Genomic DNA, 18551 nt, shown 5'->3' with positions numbered 1-18551 from the left:
ATGACGTCGAGGACAGCACCATCGAAACTCGAGCACTGAGCATGAGCGCGATAACGACCACCACCCGCACGACCGCGGCCGCGACGGTCTCGCCCCGCGGCCCGTGTCGACGCACCGTCACCGCGTCGGCATCGCCGCGGGGCGACGCCGAGGCCTCGTCGTCGTCGTCCACCTCGCCATCCTCGCCGCCCGTCCACCTTCGAAGACGGCACGCGCTCGTCGCCCTCGTGGCTGCCGCGGTGGCCCCATCCGGCCCCGAACAACGCGCCTCGGCGCTGCCCCTCGCGCCACTCGGCGAGGTCAAGCGCGTCGGCGGCGACAAGCGCACCGACCTCACCGCCGAGAAGGTCCGCGACCAGCTCGAGAGAGACCTCCGCGACGGTCAGTACTTCGTCACCGGCAACCTGACGCGGGAGATCTTCGCGGACGACTGCAGGTTCACCGATCCCACCAACGACGTCGTGGGCCTGTCGCGCTACCTCACCGCCCTCGGCCTGCTCTTCGATCCGGCGACGTCGTCCGTGGACCTGTACGACATCAAGGTGACGTCGCCAAACACGGTGGAGGCGGACTGGCAGTTGCAGGGCTACTTACGGTTCCCGTGGAAACCCAGGGTGGATCCTTACTCGGGCCACACCGTGTACTCTCTCGACCCCGAGACGAAGCTGGTGCGGAGCCAGTTCCAGACGTGGAACATATCGGGCGCGAAAGCCATCGCGGAGTCGTTCACGCCGACGACGGGACCGGGCACGTGACGTCTCCGGGGAGGAGTGGGACGGAAGGGAGGGAGAAGAGGGAGGGAAGGAAGGAAGGAAGGAAGGAAGGGGCGAGAGATTCGGCGTCGTACGTAGCGTTTTATTGAAGGTCGACGTCATCGCGAGACGGAGTCTCGGGCGCCGCCGCCCGCTCGTACGGTCAGTCGATGAAGTACTTGACCATCTGGATCTCCTTCTGCGTCAGGCCGCACTTCTCGTAAAACGCGACGTTCTTCTCCGCGCAGTCCAGGATCACCTTGTAACATCCCATCCGCTCCGCGACGCGCATGAGCGCGTGGATGATCACCTTGCCCAGCCCCCGCCCCTGCGCGGACGTCAGCACCGCTATGTCCTCTATGTGCCCGACGACGCCGCACGACCTCGCGAACTTGCGCTCCACCACCAGCGTCCCGGTGGCGATGATCCTCCCGTTCTCCTCGACGACGTACACGTACTCGGGCCCGCTCGCGACGTCGCGCACCCTCCGGATGAAATCGCCCTCGGCGACGTCGCCGACCGTGGTCAGGACGGCGAGGAGCTCCATGAAGCCCTTGGCGTAGTCTCCGGCCTCGAGCCTGCGCACGAACACAAGCGGCCCGGCGTCCGGTCCCTCCGTCTCCCGGGCGCGATCGGCGGAGGAGGTTCCCTTGTACCCTCGCACGGGGACGAGCACCGATTTGGGCGGGCGCCGGCCCTTGCGCAGGAGGTGGGTCTCGCGGAGGAGGATCCCCGCCACGAACCCGAGCGCGAAGCGCACGCTGCCGCCGTACTGCGTGGACAGGTACACGCCTCGCATGATCTCGTGACGCTCGTCGACGGAGAACCGACGTCGGCGGCGGCGGCGGCGGACCGACACTGGCCCGCGCCCGAGGCACCGGCGGTTTATCGTCTCTTCCATCACACGGGCTCACGTTCTGCACGTGAAAACCGGGGACGCCGTCGTCAGTCGTCGTTGTTACCGGATCTCACTCACTCGCTCGGGCGCGTTCGCGGAGGATGGGTCGCGTCACCGTATTCGCCTCCGCCGGGTGTTCGCACTGCGCCAGGGCGAAGGCGTTCCTCGACGCGCGTGGGGTCCCGTACGCGGTCATCGACCTCACGACGCGTCCCGCGCGACTCGCGGACCAGCGCGCGCTGACGGGATCCTCCTCGGTGCCCCAGGTGCTCTTCAACCGCGAGGTGGTGGGCGGCGCCGACGACCTGGAGGCGCTGGAGGCGGAGCTCGGACCGGACGGGTTCCTGGAAAGGGTGCGAGAAGCGCTCGCCGCGCCGGACCCGACGACGCCGCGACTCGCGCTCGACGCCGACGACCCCGTCGCGACGCCCACGCCCAGCCGCCCGCCGATGCCCCGCCACGACGACGACGACGACGACGACGACGACGAGCCCATCGTCGCCACGCTGAACGGCGTCCGCTTCGGGTTCGTGGCGATGATACGCGAGCTTCGATCGATCGTGCGCGTCGGAGACAGCGCGCCCAGAGGGTTGATGCGCGTCGTCCAAAGGCGGTGCTTCACCGGCGCCGATCTCGTCACCGCGCTGCTCCGCAAGCACCCCAGCGACTTGGGCAGGGAAGCCGCCGCCGCGTTCGCGCAGCGGCTGTGCGACGCGCAGGTCGTCCGCGAGGTCGGCGGTTCGAACCCCGCGCACGCGTTCAAAATTCGTTTCCGCGACGAACGACGCGCGCTCTACAGGCTCCAGCCGGATAATCACCCGGGCTGGTTGAACCCGTGGAGACTGGCTTGGATCAACCGACGCGACGACGCTCTCGCTCGCGACGACCCGGCACAGCTGTGCGCCGCGCTCAGGGCGGAGTTTACGTCGCTGTGCGACGCACACGCCGACGTTGCGAATCCGGGTGCCGTGCGCTACGACGCCGTGAGAGCTACGCCCGACTTTGAACGTCTGCGGGTGAGCGCGTGCGCTTTGCGGCAAGTTCGTCTCGACGCTTTGGGTCGCAAGACTCGCCTCGCGTTCTTGATCAACGCGTACAACCTAACTGTGGGTCTCGCGATCGCCGCGTTCGGCGCGCCGAGGACCAGGGCCCAACGGCGAACCTTCTTTCACGACGTCCAGCTGTGCGTCGGCGGCGACGCGTACTCGCTGAGCGACATCGAGCACGGTTTGCTGCGGGGGAACAGACGCGAGCCGTACCGTCTGTTCCGGCCGTTCGCCGCGTCCGACCCGAGGGTTCGGTTCGCGACGGTTCGAATTCCGGGCGGTGACTCACCGGGCGGTGACTCACCGGGCGGTGACTCACCGGTTGACGCGCGGATCCACTTCGCGCTCAACTGCGGCGCTAAGTCGTGTCCGCCGGTGTCTTCGTACACCTCGGCGGACGTCGAGTCGGAGCTGGAGGCGGCGGCGGAGGCGTTCGTGGAGGGTTCGACGTTCGTGGACGTGCCCACGCGGACGGTGACGACGTCCGCGATCTTTCGGTGGTACGCTCGCGACTTTGGGGGAACCGACGAGGAGGTTCTGGGACGGATTCGCGGTTGGATGCCGGTGGGGCGCCCGGAGAGGTCGGCGTTGGAGGGGATGCTGGCGGACGGGCGGGGCGGCGTGCGCTTGGCGTACGCGTCGTACGATTGGACGACGAACGCGAGCGACTCGACGAGCGATTACGACGCGACCGCGACGCGTTCGGAGTACAGCTGGCTGCTCGGCGGGTGAGTGGTTGAAGTCAGGGTTGAGGTCAACGTCAATCATCAGTCGAGAGATGAATAGTCTATCAATCAATCAGCCGGCTGATTCTCGCGGCGACGGGGTGACCTCCCCCCCGGGGTTTCCCGACGACGTCCCCCCTCCGCCTCCGCCGCCGCCGCTCCTCGCCAGCTCCTTCTCCACCTTCCGTTTCGCCCTCTCCCGTTCCCGGCTCTGTTTCCTGGAGAGCAGGTAATCCTTTCGTCTGTACAGGTGGTGCTTGTTTGTCTTGGGAGGTTCGCTCACCACCGCGAGCGGGACGAACGGGGGCACCGGCGCGTCGAACGCGGGGTTGGAGTGGATGCGCTCGTGCCACCCCGGGTCCGCCGGGCCGATCTCCTTCTCGGCGTCGTTCTGGAGCCTTCCGTCGTCCTCGACGACGCGAATCTCGCCGAGCTCGATCTCGCCGCCGCGCGACGCGACCTGCCCCGTCGCGGTTTCCCCGTTTCGCTCTCCATCCGGGGGGGCGCGTTGACATCGCCACCAGCGCCGTCGCCGCGCGCGCTCCTCCCGCCTCTTCCGCTGCCGCTCGATCTCCTCGAGGCTCCGCGGGCCCCCGATTTTGTGCAGAGCGCGCGGGGTGAAACACAGCCACCAGAAGCACGGCGGCAGGCAGCAGCACATCTCTCTGCGCCTCCCCGTCTGACCCAAGTGACGCGACTGCGGAGAGTCATGACCTGACCAGTCTGCCCGCCCGCGAGCACGAGCAGTGCCAACTTTCATAGTCCAGTGTTACAACATATCAACTCGCGCGCAACCGTCGTTCGGACCGGCCCGCGCTTCGCCCCGAAGGTCACCCTTCGCACTCCCCGCACTATCCTCCGTCCACGACGCCGCGATTGGGCCGGTCATCGCCTCCTCGGCGCGCGCCTTGGTTTAAGATTTGGACGTCGCGGCGATAAACTTCTTTGCCACACACGGCTTGCATCGGTCGCGGCGGCGGCCGTGCGCGCAGATGGACGCCCCCCCGCACGGCTTGCACACGTGGTGCTGTCGACCGTGCGGACACAGCCCGGCCCCGCCGCAGTCCTTACATATCACCCGTCGGCGACCGTGCGCGCAGATGGAACCGCCGCCGCACTCCTTGCACAACGATCGCTGCCTCGCGTGTGCCCCGCAGAGCCCGCCGCCGCCGCACTCCCTGCACGTCGTGCGCTTGCGACCGTGGGAACATATCGACGCCCCGCCGCAGTCTTTACACCTGCAGCGCTGACGACCGTGCGGACACGCGCTGCACACCCTGCACGCCGAGCGATACTTCGCGCCGTGGGGACACGGCTCTCTCGATAGTCGTCGCGTCTTGTCGGGAGCTCCGTCGATGAGACCTTTGAGGAGGACCACGTCGGCGAGCAGCGCGAGGGACGCGTCGACCTCGCGCTCGTCCGCCCCGGCGTCGTGGACGCTCGATCGGATCCGACCGGCCAGGGTCGTCCTCGGCATCTTCGCCGCGGCGATGGGAGCCATCCGAGCCGATGGAAGCGCGCCGGGGCTGCGCGCTTACCAGTATTCTTTTCCGCGACGGCTGCGGGGGCTCGCCCCTTCGCTCGGGTTTCGGCACGCGCGAGTCCCCGCGCGGATCGTCGGAGTCCTCGACGTCGTGCGAGGGCTATCGGGTGGATGCGCGTCCCGCGGTAGGGGCTCGAAAGCCACCCCCGAGGCGACGGGTCCGCCCTGTTGTGACGGCGGGTCGTGAGATTTGCTGGAAATATTCCGATGTGGAAACATCCCGGTTTAGCGATGGTGTCAGTAACGATACTCATACAGATGTTCGACATGAAAACGTTTTCATCGCCGCAGTCGTTCACAGGCGAGACGGTTAGAAAACAGTTAAGATTCGCGACGCAACCTGGGTTTTTCTGCCGACACCTCCTCTCCATTCCTCGCTCGCCGCACTGGTTGGACCGGCAATTTTGACGAAAACTTTTCAGGTTACAGAGTGATACTCTAACTGATTACCCATATAGGCCCATTTTCTGATCCAAAATTACCCCTGAGGAGGAGGCCTCGGGAGACACTTGCCGTCAAAATTGTGTGGGAGCAGATCGGCCGTTTTCACTTCATGCACCGCGTCGTTCGCCTTTTCCAGCCTTTTTCAGGGCTCGTCCAAGGCAAACAGCGAGCGCCGCAGGCACGGAACGGAAGATGTCCGCTTCCTTGGCCCAACCCGAATGGGTTCCGCCCACGTACTCGATCCCCGTGGATAGGTACGATCCCCGCGCCGCGAATCCCCCGTTCTCCGTCTCAGCGGCGCTCACCGGAGCGATGTTGAACACTTGCCCTAGGGACCTCGTCGTCACCGTTAAGAAAGTTCCTCCTCCCCGGTTCGTCATCGCCGTCCGCGGACATCGTCACGCTGACCCGATCCCCACCCCGATCGCCTCTTCCGCAGCGAGAACAAGGCGAAGAGCCTCAACATATTCTCATTCAGCCACCCGCACCATGCCGCTTTCCACATGTCCTGGATGGGCTTCTTCGTGTCCTTCGTGTCCACCTTCGCGGCTCCTCCGATGATCGCCATCATCCGTGAGGACCTCGACCTCACCAAGCCCGACCTCGGTTCCGCGGGCCTCGCCGCGGTCACCGGCACGATCGGCGCCCGCGTCCTCATGGGTTCCGTCTGCGACGTCGTCGGTCCCAGGTACGGACTCTCCATCGTCCTCCTGCTCTCCGCGCCCTTCTGCTTCTGCATGTCGTACGTCACCACCCCCGTCGGATTTCTCATCTGCCGAATGGGCATCGGCCTAGGGCTCGCCACCTTCGTGGCGTCGCAGTTCTGGATGTCGTGCATGTTCAACGGCAAGTGCGTCGGCCTCGCGAACGCCACCGCCGCGGGCTGGGGTAACCTCGGTGGCGGCGTGACGCAGTTCCTCATGCCCCTCATCTTTCGCGCCATGACCTCCGCGACGGAGGGTCGAGTCTTTTCCGCGTGGCGGTGGGCTTACCTGGTGCCCGGCCTCCTCCACACCATCATGGGCGTCGCCGTCATGTTCGTCGGGCAGGATCTTCCCGAGGGTAACTTCAAGTTCCTTCACACCTCCGGCCAGATCGAGAAGAAGTCCGCGCTGAACACGCAGTACCTCGGCATCACCAACTACCGCATGTGGTGCATGGTCGCCACCTACGGCTTCTGCTTCGGCGTCGAGCTCACCATGAACAACATCGTCGCCGCGTACCTGTACGATCAGTTCGAGCTCGACCTCGTCACCGCGGGCACCCTGGCGTCCACCTACGGCCTGATGAACCTCTTCGCGAGATCCATCGGGGGATACGTCTCCGACCTGATGTCCGTGAAATTCGGCATGCGCGGGCGCCTCTGGACCCTCTGGGTGGTTCAGACCGTCGAGGGCGTCCTCTGCATATTCATGGGGCTCGCCAAGGACAGTCTGGCGTCCACCATCCTACTCATGGTGGCCTTCTCCATCTGCGTGCAGGCGTCGGAGGGTGCGTCGTACGGCATCGTCCCTTACATCACGCGCAGGGCGCTGGGAGTCGTGTCCGGGTACATCGGCGCCGGCGGCAACGCGGGATCCACGATCTGCATGGCGCTCTTCTTCACGTCCGCGTCCATCCCGGTGTACCAGGGCATCATGTACATGGGCTTCACCATCATCGGCGTCACGCTGCTCGTCATCCCGATCCATTTCCCGATGTGGGGCTCCATGTTTTTCCCCGGCGATCCCAACGTCTCCGAGGAGGATTACTACATCGCGAGGGAGTTCACGGAGGACGAGATCAAAGAGGGTCTTGCGCTTCCCGTGCAGAAGTTTTGCCAGAACTCGTACCAGGAGCGTGCGCCGTCCATGCGTCCGGCGGAGAGCCCCGTCGTCGCGAAGGTGTGATCTACTAGTAGCCAGTCTAAGACGTAGCCGGTTATTACGCGAGTTTGTATCATCAATCGCATTCTTTCATCTTATTCAACTCCACATTCCAACTCCACGTTCAACTCCCGTGCGCGCGTACCCCACGCGATGGGTCGACTCCCGCGTGCGCGTCACACGCGCGAGACGCACGCCCGATCATTCGCACATGTCGTCGTCGAAGCACTCCCTGGGCTCGTCCCTCATCTCCCACCGCCCGCGCCAGCCCCAGCCCCCGCGCCAGCTCCCCCCGTACTCCCCTTCCTCTTCGAACGCGTCGTCGTCGCGGCCGAACACCCGGCTCCTCATGCGCGTGGTCCCGCCGGCGCTGATACCGCCGACGCCGAAGCCGTCGTCGTCGCCGCCGCCGCCGCAACCGACGCGGGGCACGTCGCCGATGCCCTTGCTCAGCCTCGCGACGTGCCAGCAGTTTCGCAATCCGCTCGCGCATCGCCTGCTCAGCTCCACCGCGCCCGGGTCGTCCACGCGAAGGTGCGGCCCGGTGCACCACCCTCGCAGGTCAGCCCTCTGCGCGAACGAGGCGTACCCTCCCCGCAGCACGTACATGTGCGGAAACGACAGGCACGGATAGTCCATGACGTGATCGCGGCGGTCGAGGTTGCGAACGTGTCGCCACATCCTCGGCGCTCGTTCCCCGCTAAAGTCGCAGTACAGGATGAACGCGCTGTTCTGCGCGTGCGCCATGAGCGACCTGCGAACGCTGTCGTCGTCGTGCGTGTGCACCCCACCCACGTTTTGAGCCCGCCCGTCCCCCATTCTCGATGATGAATTGGCCAACAAAAACTGCGCCCGATCCGCGTCCTCGGCGAGGACGGCGCAGAGGTAGCGCTGCAGCGCCGCCGGCTCGTGAACGTTCACCGCGCCCCGCACGTGCCCGGCGTCGAACTCGTGCGGGTACCTGCAGTCGATGACGTGCGCGCGCATGGCGCCCGCGGCGCACTGCTGAAGGACCCTCGCCAGCGTCTCGTCGAGCACGTGCGGGAGCCCGTGCTCCGCGTCAACCACGCACGGCAAGATCGACTCTGGGCCTTCCTGAAGCGGCGAGAATGCGCCGTGAACCGCGGTGTTTCGGCCGCCTTCCCCGCCTTCCCCGCCGCCGCCGCTTCCTCCTAGTGTTCCTATTCCTCCCAGTGTTCCTCGCCCCCCGGATGAGACGAAATCTTCGCGCGCATCCATGGGCGACGAGTTCGCGCTCGACGGCGTGCACATCCGATCGTCCCTCGAGTCCACTCGGCGGATGACGGCGGAGTAGGGCGGCGAGGCGAGCGGGGATTCGGGTCCGCCGATCGCGGCCGCCTTGCGCTTGGCGCCTGGATGCTCCGGTTCGACCGGGGCGGAGTCGCCTGAGGGAGACGCGCGCGGAGGGTCAGTCGGCGGGCGGGCAGATGGATGGATGGGAAATGACGCGTCGAAAATTGCGTGGGGAGACTCAACTCGAACGTTGAGAATTGAAAATCTGGGAGGATGCGCGTGAGGGGCGCCGCGCGGGACGGCGGTTGGGTTCGCGACGGGTTCGCACCTCCGTTCCTGGCCAGCATGTCCGCGAACGACATCCCGTCGTTCGATCGAACGGGTTCGAGGTCCCGCTCCACGTTCCCGCGCGTCGCCGGCGCCACCGTCGTGGGAGGATAATAGCCCGAGGGCCTCAGCTCGTGCGCCTGCTCCGCGGTGCCCGGGGAAAAGGACAAGGACATCGACGATGGCTCGGCGAGACGCGCGCGCTCGATCATCGCCGAGTTGGGGACTCGCGCGCCGTCGATCGCCGCCGGGTGGCCCGCGGGTGCCCCCGGGGTGCCGTTCCAGTGGTGCAGCGAGTCGAGCTTGACGCCGATGCTGGACACGGGCGACAGCAGCCCGCCCGGATCGTGTCCATGACCGAGCGCCATAGCACGGCATCCCGGATCTCCGGGGCCGCCCGTGGACCCTTCGCCGCCGCCGCCGAGGAGCGCGCGCTGCGCTCTGACCTTCTTCTGCATCTCCGCCGCGCGAGAGGACGTCCGGACGACGCTCGCACCCGCGGGTCTCGCGCCTCCCGTGTGCGTCACCCCGCGCCGAGCGTGGAGCTGTTGAACCGAAAGCAGAGGCGGAGGCTTGGATTTTCGGCCCAGCCGTGAGAGGCTGTGGGCCCAACGAGTTGAAAAGAGAGGGTAACAACCCGACCGAAATTAGGCCGGGCCGCACCGGAGAGGGCGATTCAGCCCGCGTCGGTGGCGAGCGTCGGCGCGTGTGCGAGCGGCGGGGCGCGGCGGATGGCGGGGCGACCGGGTGCTTTCGGTCCTTGGAGCGTCCGGCGGCGCGGAGAGCCCGAGGCGCGGCACGGATGGGAAGGGCCGAAACGGACGAGTTTCGAGCGTTTCTGACCAACACCCCCTCTCATCGAGGAACATCGATCCGGCGGTCGATGGAATCTGCAGCTAAAAACTTGTCGTTGCTCTCGCGGCGACACACCGCCGAGGCTTGAGGGAGGCTGAGGGTACCCGAGGTCATGCTTCCGCTCGCGGCGTCGCTCGCGCTGGAGGAAAGCTCCGCGCGGGGCGTCGTCCGGCGCGCGTTGGTCCTCTCCAACGGCGCGTTGGGCGCGGAGGGCCAGTGCGTGGGACTCGTGCGCGCCCTCGGACTCCACGGCGCCAATGGCTGGACGAGCCCGCGGGGCGGCGACGTGTTCGACGTGCGCCTGGTCGGCGACGCCGCGCTGATGATGTCGCGGCGTCTCGGTGCCGCGTGGTCCGAGCGACTGTCTCACAGCATGGGGGCGCGCCAGCTCGTCAAGCGCGGCGGGCCGAGACAGGCGCCGCTGCCGTCGTACCTGGAATGCATCGCTCGCCTCATCTCGCGACTGCCCGTCGCGTTGCGCGTGTCCCTGCACGCGCTGTGGGACCGGATCTTCTCCCAGAGCGGCGTCGGCGATCGCGTGTGGCTCGGCGCGGATCTCGCGCCGATGACGCGGCAGGCGATGGAGGCGTACCGCCGCGATCGCACGCGGACGCTCGTGGTCTCGTCGGGGCGATCCACCGTGCCGGCGTCGGCTGCGCTTCGGCGAAGATGCGGACCCGCGGTGTTCACCGTGCACGTCAGGGACCCCAAATGCGACGTGCGATTGTTCGACATGAGTCCCCCGGGCTGTTGGCGAGGGGCATGGGCGGGGACGGGGTCACGCGAGGTGAGGTTAAGGAGGAGAAGGTGTGCGTGACTCGAGCCGTTCTGCACAGGCTCGACTCGGAGGCGTTGGCGACGGCGAGGGAAAAGTGGCGAAAAGAGTTTGCCACTCGGCCCGGTCCGAGGCTGGTGGTGTGTATCGGCGGTCCCACGCGGCACGTCAACCTCGGCGGGTGGTCCAGGCGCGAGGAGTCGTCTCCGGGGACGCGATTCGGGGACGAGGGTGCCGACTTTTGGGGATGCGCGCGATTTTTTTTGGCAACCGCGGAGAGGCGCGCGAGGCGCGCGATCGAGACCGCGAGGGACTGGCGGGGCGTCCGACGGAACGCCGCGGCGGAGGAGGAATTTGCCGCGGAGGTGGCGGACTTTGTCACGCGAGCGTGCGCGGATCCGGTCGCGGCGCGACGCGCGATGGGCTCCGGCGACGACAAAAAACCCAAACCGTTCCGATTCGGCAGCGCGTTTGTCACCTTCTCGAGGCGAACACCGCGTTCGTTACGCGCGGCGCTGCACCGCCACCTGGCGCGTCGCGTGGTGGAGCTCGCGCACATCGATTCCCCGCGCCCCGCGCCGGTGGCGTCCATGTCCACGATCGACGAGCGCGACGAAACGAACGACGAAACGCGGGGAGGGAAAAAAACCGACCACCCGAGCCGGCTCGTCTTCGGCCCGAAGATCGACCCACCGCGGACAGACGTACCCCGCGACCGCTGCGCCTCCCCGATCCACCTGCCCGTGAGCGACGGGCTGTGGGTGTGGGACGAGACGGGCCCGAACCCGTACGACGGCGCGATGGCGTGGGCGGACGCGGCGCTCGTCACCGCCGACTCGGCATCCGCGCTCGCGGAGGCTTCGAGTTTAGGGGTGCCGGTGGTGGTAGCCGGGTGGAGGTTCGCCACGGGCGAGGCGGCGATGTCGCTCTCCTCGCTCGCGACGTGCGGCGCGGTGCGGGCGATGGAGGACGTTGGACTCGATGGAGCGCCGTGGCTCGGAGCCGCCGCGCGCGTCGGCGCCTTCGCGACGACATCCTCCGACGACGAGTTTGGTTTTGGCGCCGACGCGTTTGGCTTTGGCTCGGCGCGCCGCTCGCGGTGCCGGCACGGGGACGACGTCGCGAAGGCGGCCGCGAGCGTCGCGGCGGCGGTGCGCGTCGACGCTCCGCCCCCGCCGATCGCGTCGAACGAACGCGACGGGGACCGCGGGGACCGCGGGGACGAAAACCAAAAGGACGAAAACCAAAAAGAACAAAACCAAAAGGACGAAGACGAAGACGAATCGCCGCGACCGACGTCGCCGCTGTTTCGATCCGTCTCCGCGCCCCCCATCGGGACTGTCGACCCGCGACGGAAGCTGTGGTGATGGCGCGGTCGCTGCGTGGAGGCTTACGCCCGTCGCGGCCGGCTCAGAGTTTGTTTCCGTCTCATGAAAGTGGACCCTCCCTTGATCGCGAAAGTCGCTCCCGTCATTTTTAAACACTCTCAACCGGACCGAGGTTTCTTGGTCCCGCTCCCGCCGCCCTCCTCCTCATCCGCCGCGCCTTCGACGCCGCCGACGCCGACGCCCCTACCGTCGTTGGCTGACGTCGCCGTCTGCGGCGTGCTCCCCACCTCGCGCTGCTCGCCGCCGCCGCCCGCCCCTCCGCCGAAACCCCCGCCGCCGGACCTTCGCCTCGACGCGTCGCTCCTAGAGTCGGTGGACCGACCGCCGACGCTGCCCGCGCCGCCGCTGCCCCCGCCCCCTTCCTGCCCGTCGTCCTCGCCCATCTCTTCCCCCGATCCGGCCGCGACGAAGGAGCTCTGCTGGCCGTCGCCCTCGCTGCCGGCGACGGTCATGGCGGCGGCGGCTTTGGCGGAGGCGGCGGGGTTCATCGGGTCAAACGCGAACGCCTTGGGGTCCAACCCGTACCCGCGATCCTTCGTGGAAGACCCGTTGATGCCACCCCCCTTCTTATCGGCGTTGATACCGCTGTCGATACCGTCGGCCTTGTCGTCGTCGTCGTCCTTGTCGCCGTCGTCGTCGTCGTCGCCGCCGCCTCCGATCCAACCCTGATCACCGGGGACGAAACCCATCAGGTACGACATCGCGGATGGGCCCAACGATCGAGCGTACGCCTGCTTGTCCGCCGCCATCTTCAGCGGATCCCCAAACCCCGGGCCCGCGACGATCGGCTGATAGAACCGGTAGAGGTGCTGCAGAGACCTGGCGCCGGGAACAGGGGTCTGGCTGCGCTCCTGCCTGCGACGCCGCCTGTGGTTGTAGTGCTGCGCCGGGGGCTCCGCGCCCGCCCAGTGCACCGCGACCCTCGTCGCCGGCGCCTGTTGCAGATGCGAATGGTGATGGTGCGAATGATGATCATCCCGGCGGTGGTGATTGAGGTCATCGACCGTCCCGGCCGGGGCGTCGCTCGCGGACGGATTCGCCCCGCCAGACGCGTCGAACCCGCCGCGGTTTCCGACACCCGCCCCGCCGCCCGCCGCCCCTCCCGAAGATTCGACCGCCTTTGCCGACTCTAGAGCCGCCCCGGCCGCCGCCGTCAACCCGCCCGACACGAGCCCCACATCCCCATCCTTGGACGACGCCGGCGACGGTCGTTTCAGCGCGGAGCGCCGGCTCGCCACCTCCGCCGGTCCCTCCTTCGTCGCGCCGAGTTTGTCTCGAGTTTGTCCGACGGATCCGCCGCTGTTGGCTCGGTCCGACTTTGATCCGCTTCGGAGGCTGCTCCCCCGGCCGCCGCTCGACGCCGCCGCCGACGCGGCTCTCATCGCGGCGGCGCGGAGCAGCGCCTCCCTCGCCGTCGCGGGCACGAAGTCGGGGACCTCGCCGTCGTCGCAGACGCGAAGCCTGACCTCCTTCGGCGCCCGCCCGCCCGACCCGTTTGGCTCGTACTCCAGGCGAACCCGGGTACCTTCCGGTAACTGTTCCAGATGCTTCCGTAGCCACGTCAGCAATCTATCGGCGAATCGCAGCGCCGTCTTCGGGTCCCACGCCCTCGGGTGCCTCGCCGCGTACCCCGGCAGCTTGAGCGTCTCCAGCGTCTGCAGCTTCCGGCAAAACCCGGCGTCGTCTCGAAACCCCACTACGATTCGCCTGACGCCGATGGGAAACGACTGCGCCCACCACTTCAGCAGCTTATCCCGCTCGAACCGCGCCACCTGCGACGGGTTATCCATCACCCGCGTGGTCTTCAGCTCGACGTACCCGGCCAGCCCCGTTCTTTCGCCGTCCCAGCAGTCCACCTCGCCGCCCATGATGAGCCGGTGCCTCCCAACCCCGGTGCGCACGACGGCGCAAAAAGCGTCGAGGCAATCGATGGGCTCGTCGTACATCCCGCCGGTGCACGCCTCCTCGAACGAGTACCCCCAGTACGCCATGAGCGCGTCGCGGCCCTGGCGCTGGGACTCGCGGGCGAGTGAGGCGGGCGGTTCCAGGACGTTGAGCACGGCGACTCCGTGCACGAGCTCCGCCTCCATGTGCCACGCGTCTCTGGCGTTCCACGGGGTGCCGAGGATCTTGGCGAAGTTGCCGCGCCAGGTGACGACGTCCGCCGCCGCGAGTTCGCGCTCGTCCAGGCCGGCGACGCGCAGGGATTCGAAGATCGGGACGAGCGACGCGGGCCTCGGCACGTTCCGGTCGCGATCGAGGAAGGTGGCGTGGCCCTCGGAGAGATCGAAGGGTACCGACGGGTGGACGTACCGCTTGAGCCGCGAGCGGTCGTAGATGTTCGGGACCTCCCGCGACTTACTGAACGAGGCGAGCTCGACGGGTTCCTGCGGACGGCGGCGATGGACGGTTCAGTTTGGGACGGTTGGGAAGCAGAGGGAACGGGGGGGGAGGGCGAATCTAACAAGGGGCCATTTATTTCGGCGTCCCGACCGGTGTCGTCGGCGGGATGGGCGGGGTTCCGAGGGAAGGGACGGGCGCTCACCCGATACGGCGCCGCGCGAGGTACCTGCCCGTCTGGCAGGGGCTCCTCCCGGACCGATAGCGGCGCGAGCCACCGCTGGTCCGACATGGCGCCCCTTCAATGGCGGCCCGAATTCTGGGAACGCGTGGACCCGCAACTGTCCCAAAGTTGACCGTTCCCGATGCCCGTGACAGCGTGAGCGGCTCTCACCGCTGAATTACCGGTGGTGCCGCACGCACACCTCCACGGCGCCGCGCCTCGTATCCCGGTATAACGCGGCGCCATGAGGGAGTACGAGATGGAGACCACGTTCGACGTGCCCGCGCGGACCTTCCTCCGCGTCGTGTACGGAGACGACGGCTTCTTCTTCCGCCGCTTCCATCACGAGACCGGCGAGTGCCCCGACGCGTCGGTGCCCCCTTGGACGGCACGATCGTCCGGCGATGCGACGCGCGTGGTGGTGTTCACCAAGACGATGTCGCTTCCCAGCGTCATCGAGCGGCTGCTGGGCAGCGGAACGTCGATGGCCACGCTGCGCTTCGAGGAGACGCAGACGTTCGCGTGGGATCCGGCGACGTCCACCGCGTGCGTTCGCTCGACCCCCACGCTCGTGTCCCCTCGCAGCGAATCGTTCCAGACGGAGGTGGCGGTGTACGTGTGCCCCGACGGCGAGGACCCGACGCGCAGGTGCGCGATGCGCGCCGTCATAAAAGTCACCGCGAGCGGCACCTGGGCCCTCCAACCCGTCGTGGAGAAGCTGATGGAGACGCGGGCGAGCGCGAGCTTCCGCGAGTGGGTCCGGTTCGCCGATGCGTTCCTCGAAGAAAACTACGGCGGGTCGCACGTCGGGGACCGGCCGTTTCCAAAACTGAGCGCGATGCCGGGCGGGGAGGAAGACGCGGTGGTGCGCGGCATCGCCCCGGCCCCCGCGACGACGACGCCGCCGTCCTCGTCGCACGCCGCACTAAACGCCGCGACGGAGGAGGAGGAGTTCCCGAGCAGCCGCCCAAGGTTTAGCGGCGAGGAAACGCCGGGCGCATCCGCATCATCCGACTTTGAAACCGACGACGACGACTTCGACGACGCGCGGTCGGTCGGAAGCACGTCGTCGTTCCACAGCGTCAGGTCCGCCGCGTCGTCGTTCGGGTCCGGCGTCGGGAGCTGGTTCGGTCGGCGGTCCTCGAGCGGCGGCGGGACGGATGGGGGGGGCGATCGGGAGGCGGGTGAAAATAACCAAAACGGATTCGACGTCGGGTCTCCGGCGCCGCCGTCGCGGACCCGATCGCTGCCCGCGTCCCCGTCCCCGGGTATCCCCGGGGACGGCACCGGGGTGAAGACGGCACCGGGGAAGAATCGGCCGAAACGGTCGGGTTCGGTCCCGCCCGGAGTCGAACCCGGGTCGAGTGGAACGACCCCGAGCGGCGTGCCCGAGATCTCCAGCCGGCCGCGAGCGGACGACGCCTTCGCCAACTCGTGGTTCATGCAGACGGTCCTGAAGGACCTCGCCGCGCTGCGCGCCAGGGACGAAGACACCGGCAGGCTGCTGGCGTCGCTGGAGGAGAACGTGTGCGCCGTCAGGGCGGAGAACGCGTCGCTGAGAGCGGAGGTGAGGAGGCTCGTCAACGGGGCGGGCGGCGCCGGGGCGGCGAACAGATCGCCGTCGATTCGGGGTTCGCTGCGCGCCAGAGCGGACGGAAAGGACGCGTTCGACCCGATGGGGGGCGGCGGGGATGTCGCGAGCGGGACGTGGGTCGCCGCGAGGTGGGTCACGGGGCTCGGTATCGCCGTGGGCGTCGGATACGTCGCCGGCCAGGTGCTCGCGAGAAACTCCAAAACGTGAGCCGAGCGGGTGGGCGGGTCCCTTTCTCTCGCCATCTAACACTCAAGTTTCCATAGAAATAGGTTTCGCCTCGTCCCCCGTCTCGTCGTCCTTGACTCGCAGCGTCACCTGCCTCATCGCCCACAGGTGTTTGGCGTGCTCGATCATCCGTTCTCGCATCAGCTTGCTCGCCACGCGGCACCCGTCGAGCGCGAGCTCGTGCGCTCGTTCGAAGACATCCACCGACGCCTTGTTTTCCGTGACGATCGCCACGACCCTGTCCATCTGCGGCATGTACGCCACGTGCACCTCCGGCCCGCCTCCTCCCTCCTGCGTGAGCGCGATGGGTGAGGATAGGGGAAACGGACGTCAGTCGGAGTCTTTAATGGTGCGAGAAAAATAACCTAACCGACGGAATCTGACGGGGCATCTGAGGGGAGGAGGGATCGCGCACCTCCATGTAGTTGAGGTCCAGCAGGGGGGTATCGTCCAGGTACCCCGCGCTGCAGCACGCCATGGTGTCTTGCATGGGTATCCCCGCGTCCACGATGGCGAGCACCGCCGCGTTGACCGCCGCCGCGCGGACACCGCCGTCGGCTTGCAGCACCTGAATCGAGACGTCGAGCTGCGAGCGCGCCAGGAGCTCGGCGCTGACGCACGTCTCGATGCATCGCCGGACGAACGTGGACAGCTCATTCGTGCGCCGGTCGCCCTTGGTGCGGCGCCTTCGCTCTCCGGTGCTGAACGCCGCCATGGATACCTCGCACTTTACGAGCAGACGGTCCTCCAGGCGCTCGGACGGCCGCCTGCATTCGTGCGGGCCGTGCACGGCGGCGAGCACCTTGGTGTTGCCGAGCTCGAAGACCGCGGAACCGTCGGAGCCGGGAAGCGCGGTGAGCTCGCATCGCATGCGGCGAGTCTCCTTGGGACGGCGCCCGTCGAGCCGCAGGCCCTCGAGGCTGACGTACTCCATGACGCGACCCGAGCGGTGCACCGCCTGCGGCACTGCGCAATAGACAGCGAGGGGTCGTCTCAGTCTTCTTGGAAGGTGTCCGAGAGGGAATGTCTCGTTGTCGTTGACTGAGGCGCAAAGCGGAGCGCGCAGCCGGGGCCGAACCCAAAAGTACGTTCTCTCGATGGCGCCCATCAAGCGTCAAAGGACGTCCACCCTAGCGCCGCTGGCACCCGGACACGCGACCTCGGATGGGCGACCCCTGCAACCCGCGCATTCAGCTTCCGACACAGAGCCCGAAGCCCAGCCCGACGGAGCGCAGTCGTCACAACCCGGCCACACGTGCAGCACCAATCCCCGCGAGGTGGGCGATCTGAAGGCCAGCCTTGTCGATCTCCCCGTCGAGCTCCAGGCGCTCGTCCTGTCTCACATCGAGCAGGTCAAAACACGGCAGATACTGGCGCTCAGCTCGACGTTTCGGGAGGCTTTTTCCCTGCCCGGGGCTCTGCCGCGGACTTTCGACTTCGAGGGGGTAGCGGGCGATGATATCGCCGACCACCTCGTTCGTGTCCTGGACGACGATCGCGTGCGGTCGCTGCAGAGGGAGCGCGCGGTGGAGCTTATAGGGGTGTACAAGGACCGCCTCTGCGAATACGCCTGCGGACGGAACTTCGAGGTTCTGAAGTGGGCTCACAACGAGCTGGACCTTCCGTGGGCGCCGTATCCTGCCGGGCGCGTGAGCGACGACTTCCTCGTGCTTCGCGTGCTCAAGCGGGTTTGGCAGGGGGCTGTGCGAGCAGAGCACTGGAGAGGTGTTTTCATGAGAAACGGCCGAGTGGTGAAGCTTGTGTTGGATGGGCTTAGCCTGACCGGAGCGGTGCCGGGTGAGGTTGGGCGCTTGACTGCGCTGAAGGAGTTGCACCTCGGCGGCAACCAGCTGACGAGTGTGCCGGCGGAGATCGGGCAGCTCACGTCGCTGGAGAGGTTGAGCCTCCACGGCAACCAGCTGATGAGTGTGCCGGCGGAGATTGGGCAGCTCACGTCGCTGGAGAGCTTGGACCTCGGCGGCAACCAGCTGACGAGCGTGCCGGCGGAGATTGGGCAGCTCACGTCGCTGGTGAGGTTATTCCTCCAACACAACAAGCTAACGAGCTTGCCGGCAGAGATTGGGCAGCTCACCTCCCTGAGGATGTTTTACCTTCCCGACAATCAGCTGACGAGTGTGCCGGCTGCGTTACGCGAGCTCAGATCGGCGGGCTGCTACGTGCATATGGATGTCGGCGTTGATTTAAGGGACGCGCGTCGCCGAGAGATGAACAGCTTCCATAATAATGCTTCGTAATACAATCGCGCGATGATAAGTGTGATGAGTCTTCTTGATTCT

General features: G+C 67.2%; 12 protein-coding genes across 12 annotated transcripts; 6 read left to right on the top strand and 6 right to left on the bottom strand.

The window, feature by feature from the left end:
• Nucleotides 1–41: 41 nt before the first annotated feature.
• Nucleotides 42–755, top strand: MICPUN_61071 (predicted protein; the record flags this gene model as incomplete). Its single annotated transcript, XM_002504419.1, has 1 exon — nucleotides 42–755. One exon carries the CDS (start codon nucleotides 42–44, stop codon nucleotides 753–755), a length of 714 nt encoding a protein of 237 aa, XP_002504465.1.
• A 160-nt stretch (nucleotides 756–915) lies between these two features.
• On the bottom strand, nucleotides 916–1653 carry MICPUN_61070 (predicted protein; the record flags this gene model as incomplete). The annotated part of the gene is made up of 1 exon (XM_002504107.1): nucleotides 916–1653. The coding sequence occupies one exon, from the start codon at nucleotides 1651–1653 to the stop codon at nucleotides 916–918; it is 738 nt and encodes a 245-aa protein (XP_002504153.1).
• A 98-nt stretch (nucleotides 1654–1751) lies between these two features.
• MICPUN_61069 (predicted protein) lies at nucleotides 1752–3428 on the top strand (the record flags this gene model as incomplete). The annotated part of the gene is made up of 1 exon (XM_002504418.1): nucleotides 1752–3428. The coding sequence occupies one exon, from the start codon at nucleotides 1752–1754 to the stop codon at nucleotides 3426–3428; it is 1677 nt and encodes a 558-aa protein (XP_002504464.1).
• A 66-nt stretch (nucleotides 3429–3494) lies between these two features.
• MICPUN_61068 (predicted protein) lies at nucleotides 3495–4181 on the bottom strand (the record flags this gene model as incomplete). Its single annotated transcript, XM_002504106.1, has 1 exon — nucleotides 3495–4181. The coding sequence occupies one exon, from the start codon at nucleotides 4179–4181 to the stop codon at nucleotides 3495–3497; it is 687 nt and encodes a 228-aa protein (XP_002504152.1).
• A 153-nt stretch (nucleotides 4182–4334) lies between these two features.
• Nucleotides 4335–4898, bottom strand: MICPUN_102122 (predicted protein; the record flags this gene model as incomplete). The annotated part of the gene is made up of 1 exon (XM_002504105.1): nucleotides 4335–4898. The coding sequence occupies one exon, from the start codon at nucleotides 4896–4898 to the stop codon at nucleotides 4335–4337; it is 564 nt and encodes a 187-aa protein (XP_002504151.1).
• A 680-nt stretch (nucleotides 4899–5578) lies between these two features.
• On the top strand, nucleotides 5579–7370 carry NTR2.3 (major facilitator superfamily). The gene is made up of 2 exons (XM_002504417.1): nucleotides 5579–5662; nucleotides 5848–7370. Exons 1-2 carry the CDS (start codon nucleotides 5601–5603, stop codon nucleotides 7295–7297), a joined length of 1512 nt encoding a protein of 503 aa, XP_002504463.1. The 5' UTR covers nucleotides 5579–5600; the 3' UTR covers nucleotides 7298–7370.
• A 104-nt stretch (nucleotides 7371–7474) lies between these two features.
• CDC25 (predicted protein) lies at nucleotides 7475–9312 on the bottom strand (the record flags this gene model as incomplete). Its single annotated transcript, XM_002504104.1, has 2 exons — nucleotides 7475–8679; nucleotides 8856–9312. The coding sequence occupies 2 exons, from the start codon at nucleotides 9310–9312 to the stop codon at nucleotides 7475–7477; spliced, it is 1662 nt and encodes a 553-aa protein (XP_002504150.1).
• A 509-nt stretch (nucleotides 9313–9821) lies between these two features.
• Nucleotides 9822–11851, top strand: MICPUN_102120 (predicted protein; the record flags this gene model as incomplete). Its single annotated transcript, XM_002504416.1, has 2 exons — nucleotides 9822–10406; nucleotides 10448–11851. 2 exons carry the CDS (start codon nucleotides 9822–9824, stop codon nucleotides 11849–11851), a joined length of 1989 nt encoding a protein of 662 aa, XP_002504462.1.
• Nucleotides 11852–11970: 119 nt separating this feature from the next.
• On the bottom strand, nucleotides 11971–14504 carry MICPUN_61063 (predicted protein; the record flags this gene model as incomplete). The annotated part of the gene is made up of 2 exons (XM_002504103.1): nucleotides 11971–14259; nucleotides 14418–14504. The coding sequence occupies 2 exons, from the start codon at nucleotides 14502–14504 to the stop codon at nucleotides 11971–11973; spliced, it is 2376 nt and encodes a 791-aa protein (XP_002504149.1).
• Nucleotides 14505–14679: 175 nt separating this feature from the next.
• On the top strand, nucleotides 14680–16236 carry MICPUN_61062 (predicted protein; the record flags this gene model as incomplete). The annotated part of the gene is made up of 1 exon (XM_002504415.1): nucleotides 14680–16236. One exon carries the CDS (start codon nucleotides 14680–14682, stop codon nucleotides 16234–16236), a length of 1557 nt encoding a protein of 518 aa, XP_002504461.1.
• A 42-nt stretch (nucleotides 16237–16278) lies between these two features.
• Nucleotides 16279–17188, bottom strand: MICPUN_84970 (predicted protein; the record flags this gene model as incomplete). The annotated part of the gene is made up of 2 exons (XM_002504102.1): nucleotides 16279–16545; nucleotides 16670–17188. 2 exons carry the CDS (start codon nucleotides 17186–17188, stop codon nucleotides 16279–16281), a joined length of 786 nt encoding a protein of 261 aa, XP_002504148.1.
• An 889-nt stretch (nucleotides 17189–18077) lies between these two features.
• Nucleotides 18078–18354, top strand: MICPUN_74314 (predicted protein; the record flags this gene model as incomplete). The annotated part of the gene is made up of 1 exon (XM_002504414.1): nucleotides 18078–18354. A coding segment is annotated over one exon (277 nt), but the record flags the coding sequence as incomplete, so codon positions are not given.
• Nucleotides 18355–18551: the final 197 nt, after the last annotated feature.

Source organism: Micromonas commoda, chromosome 9 (assembly GCF_000090985.2).
Source record: "Micromonas commoda chromosome 9, complete sequence".
Lineage (NCBI taxonomy): Eukaryota > Viridiplantae > Chlorophyta > Mamiellophyceae > Mamiellales > Mamiellaceae > Micromonas > Micromonas commoda.
Note: the sequence above shows the minus strand (reverse complement) of the source record. Positions and strands in the feature narration are given on the sequence as shown.

What these genes read in the sequence shown, in the direction of transcription:
- NTR2.3 (XM_002504417.1), top strand. Translation starts at nt 5,601, where the DNA reads ATGTCCGCTTCCTTGGCCCAACCCGAATGGGTTCCGCCCACGTACTCG. An exon ending in TACTCGATCCCCGTGGATAG is followed by an intron (nt 5,663 to 5,847) that starts GTACGATCCCCG and finishes CCTCTTCCGCAG; the next exon opens with CGAGAACAAGGCGAAGAGCC.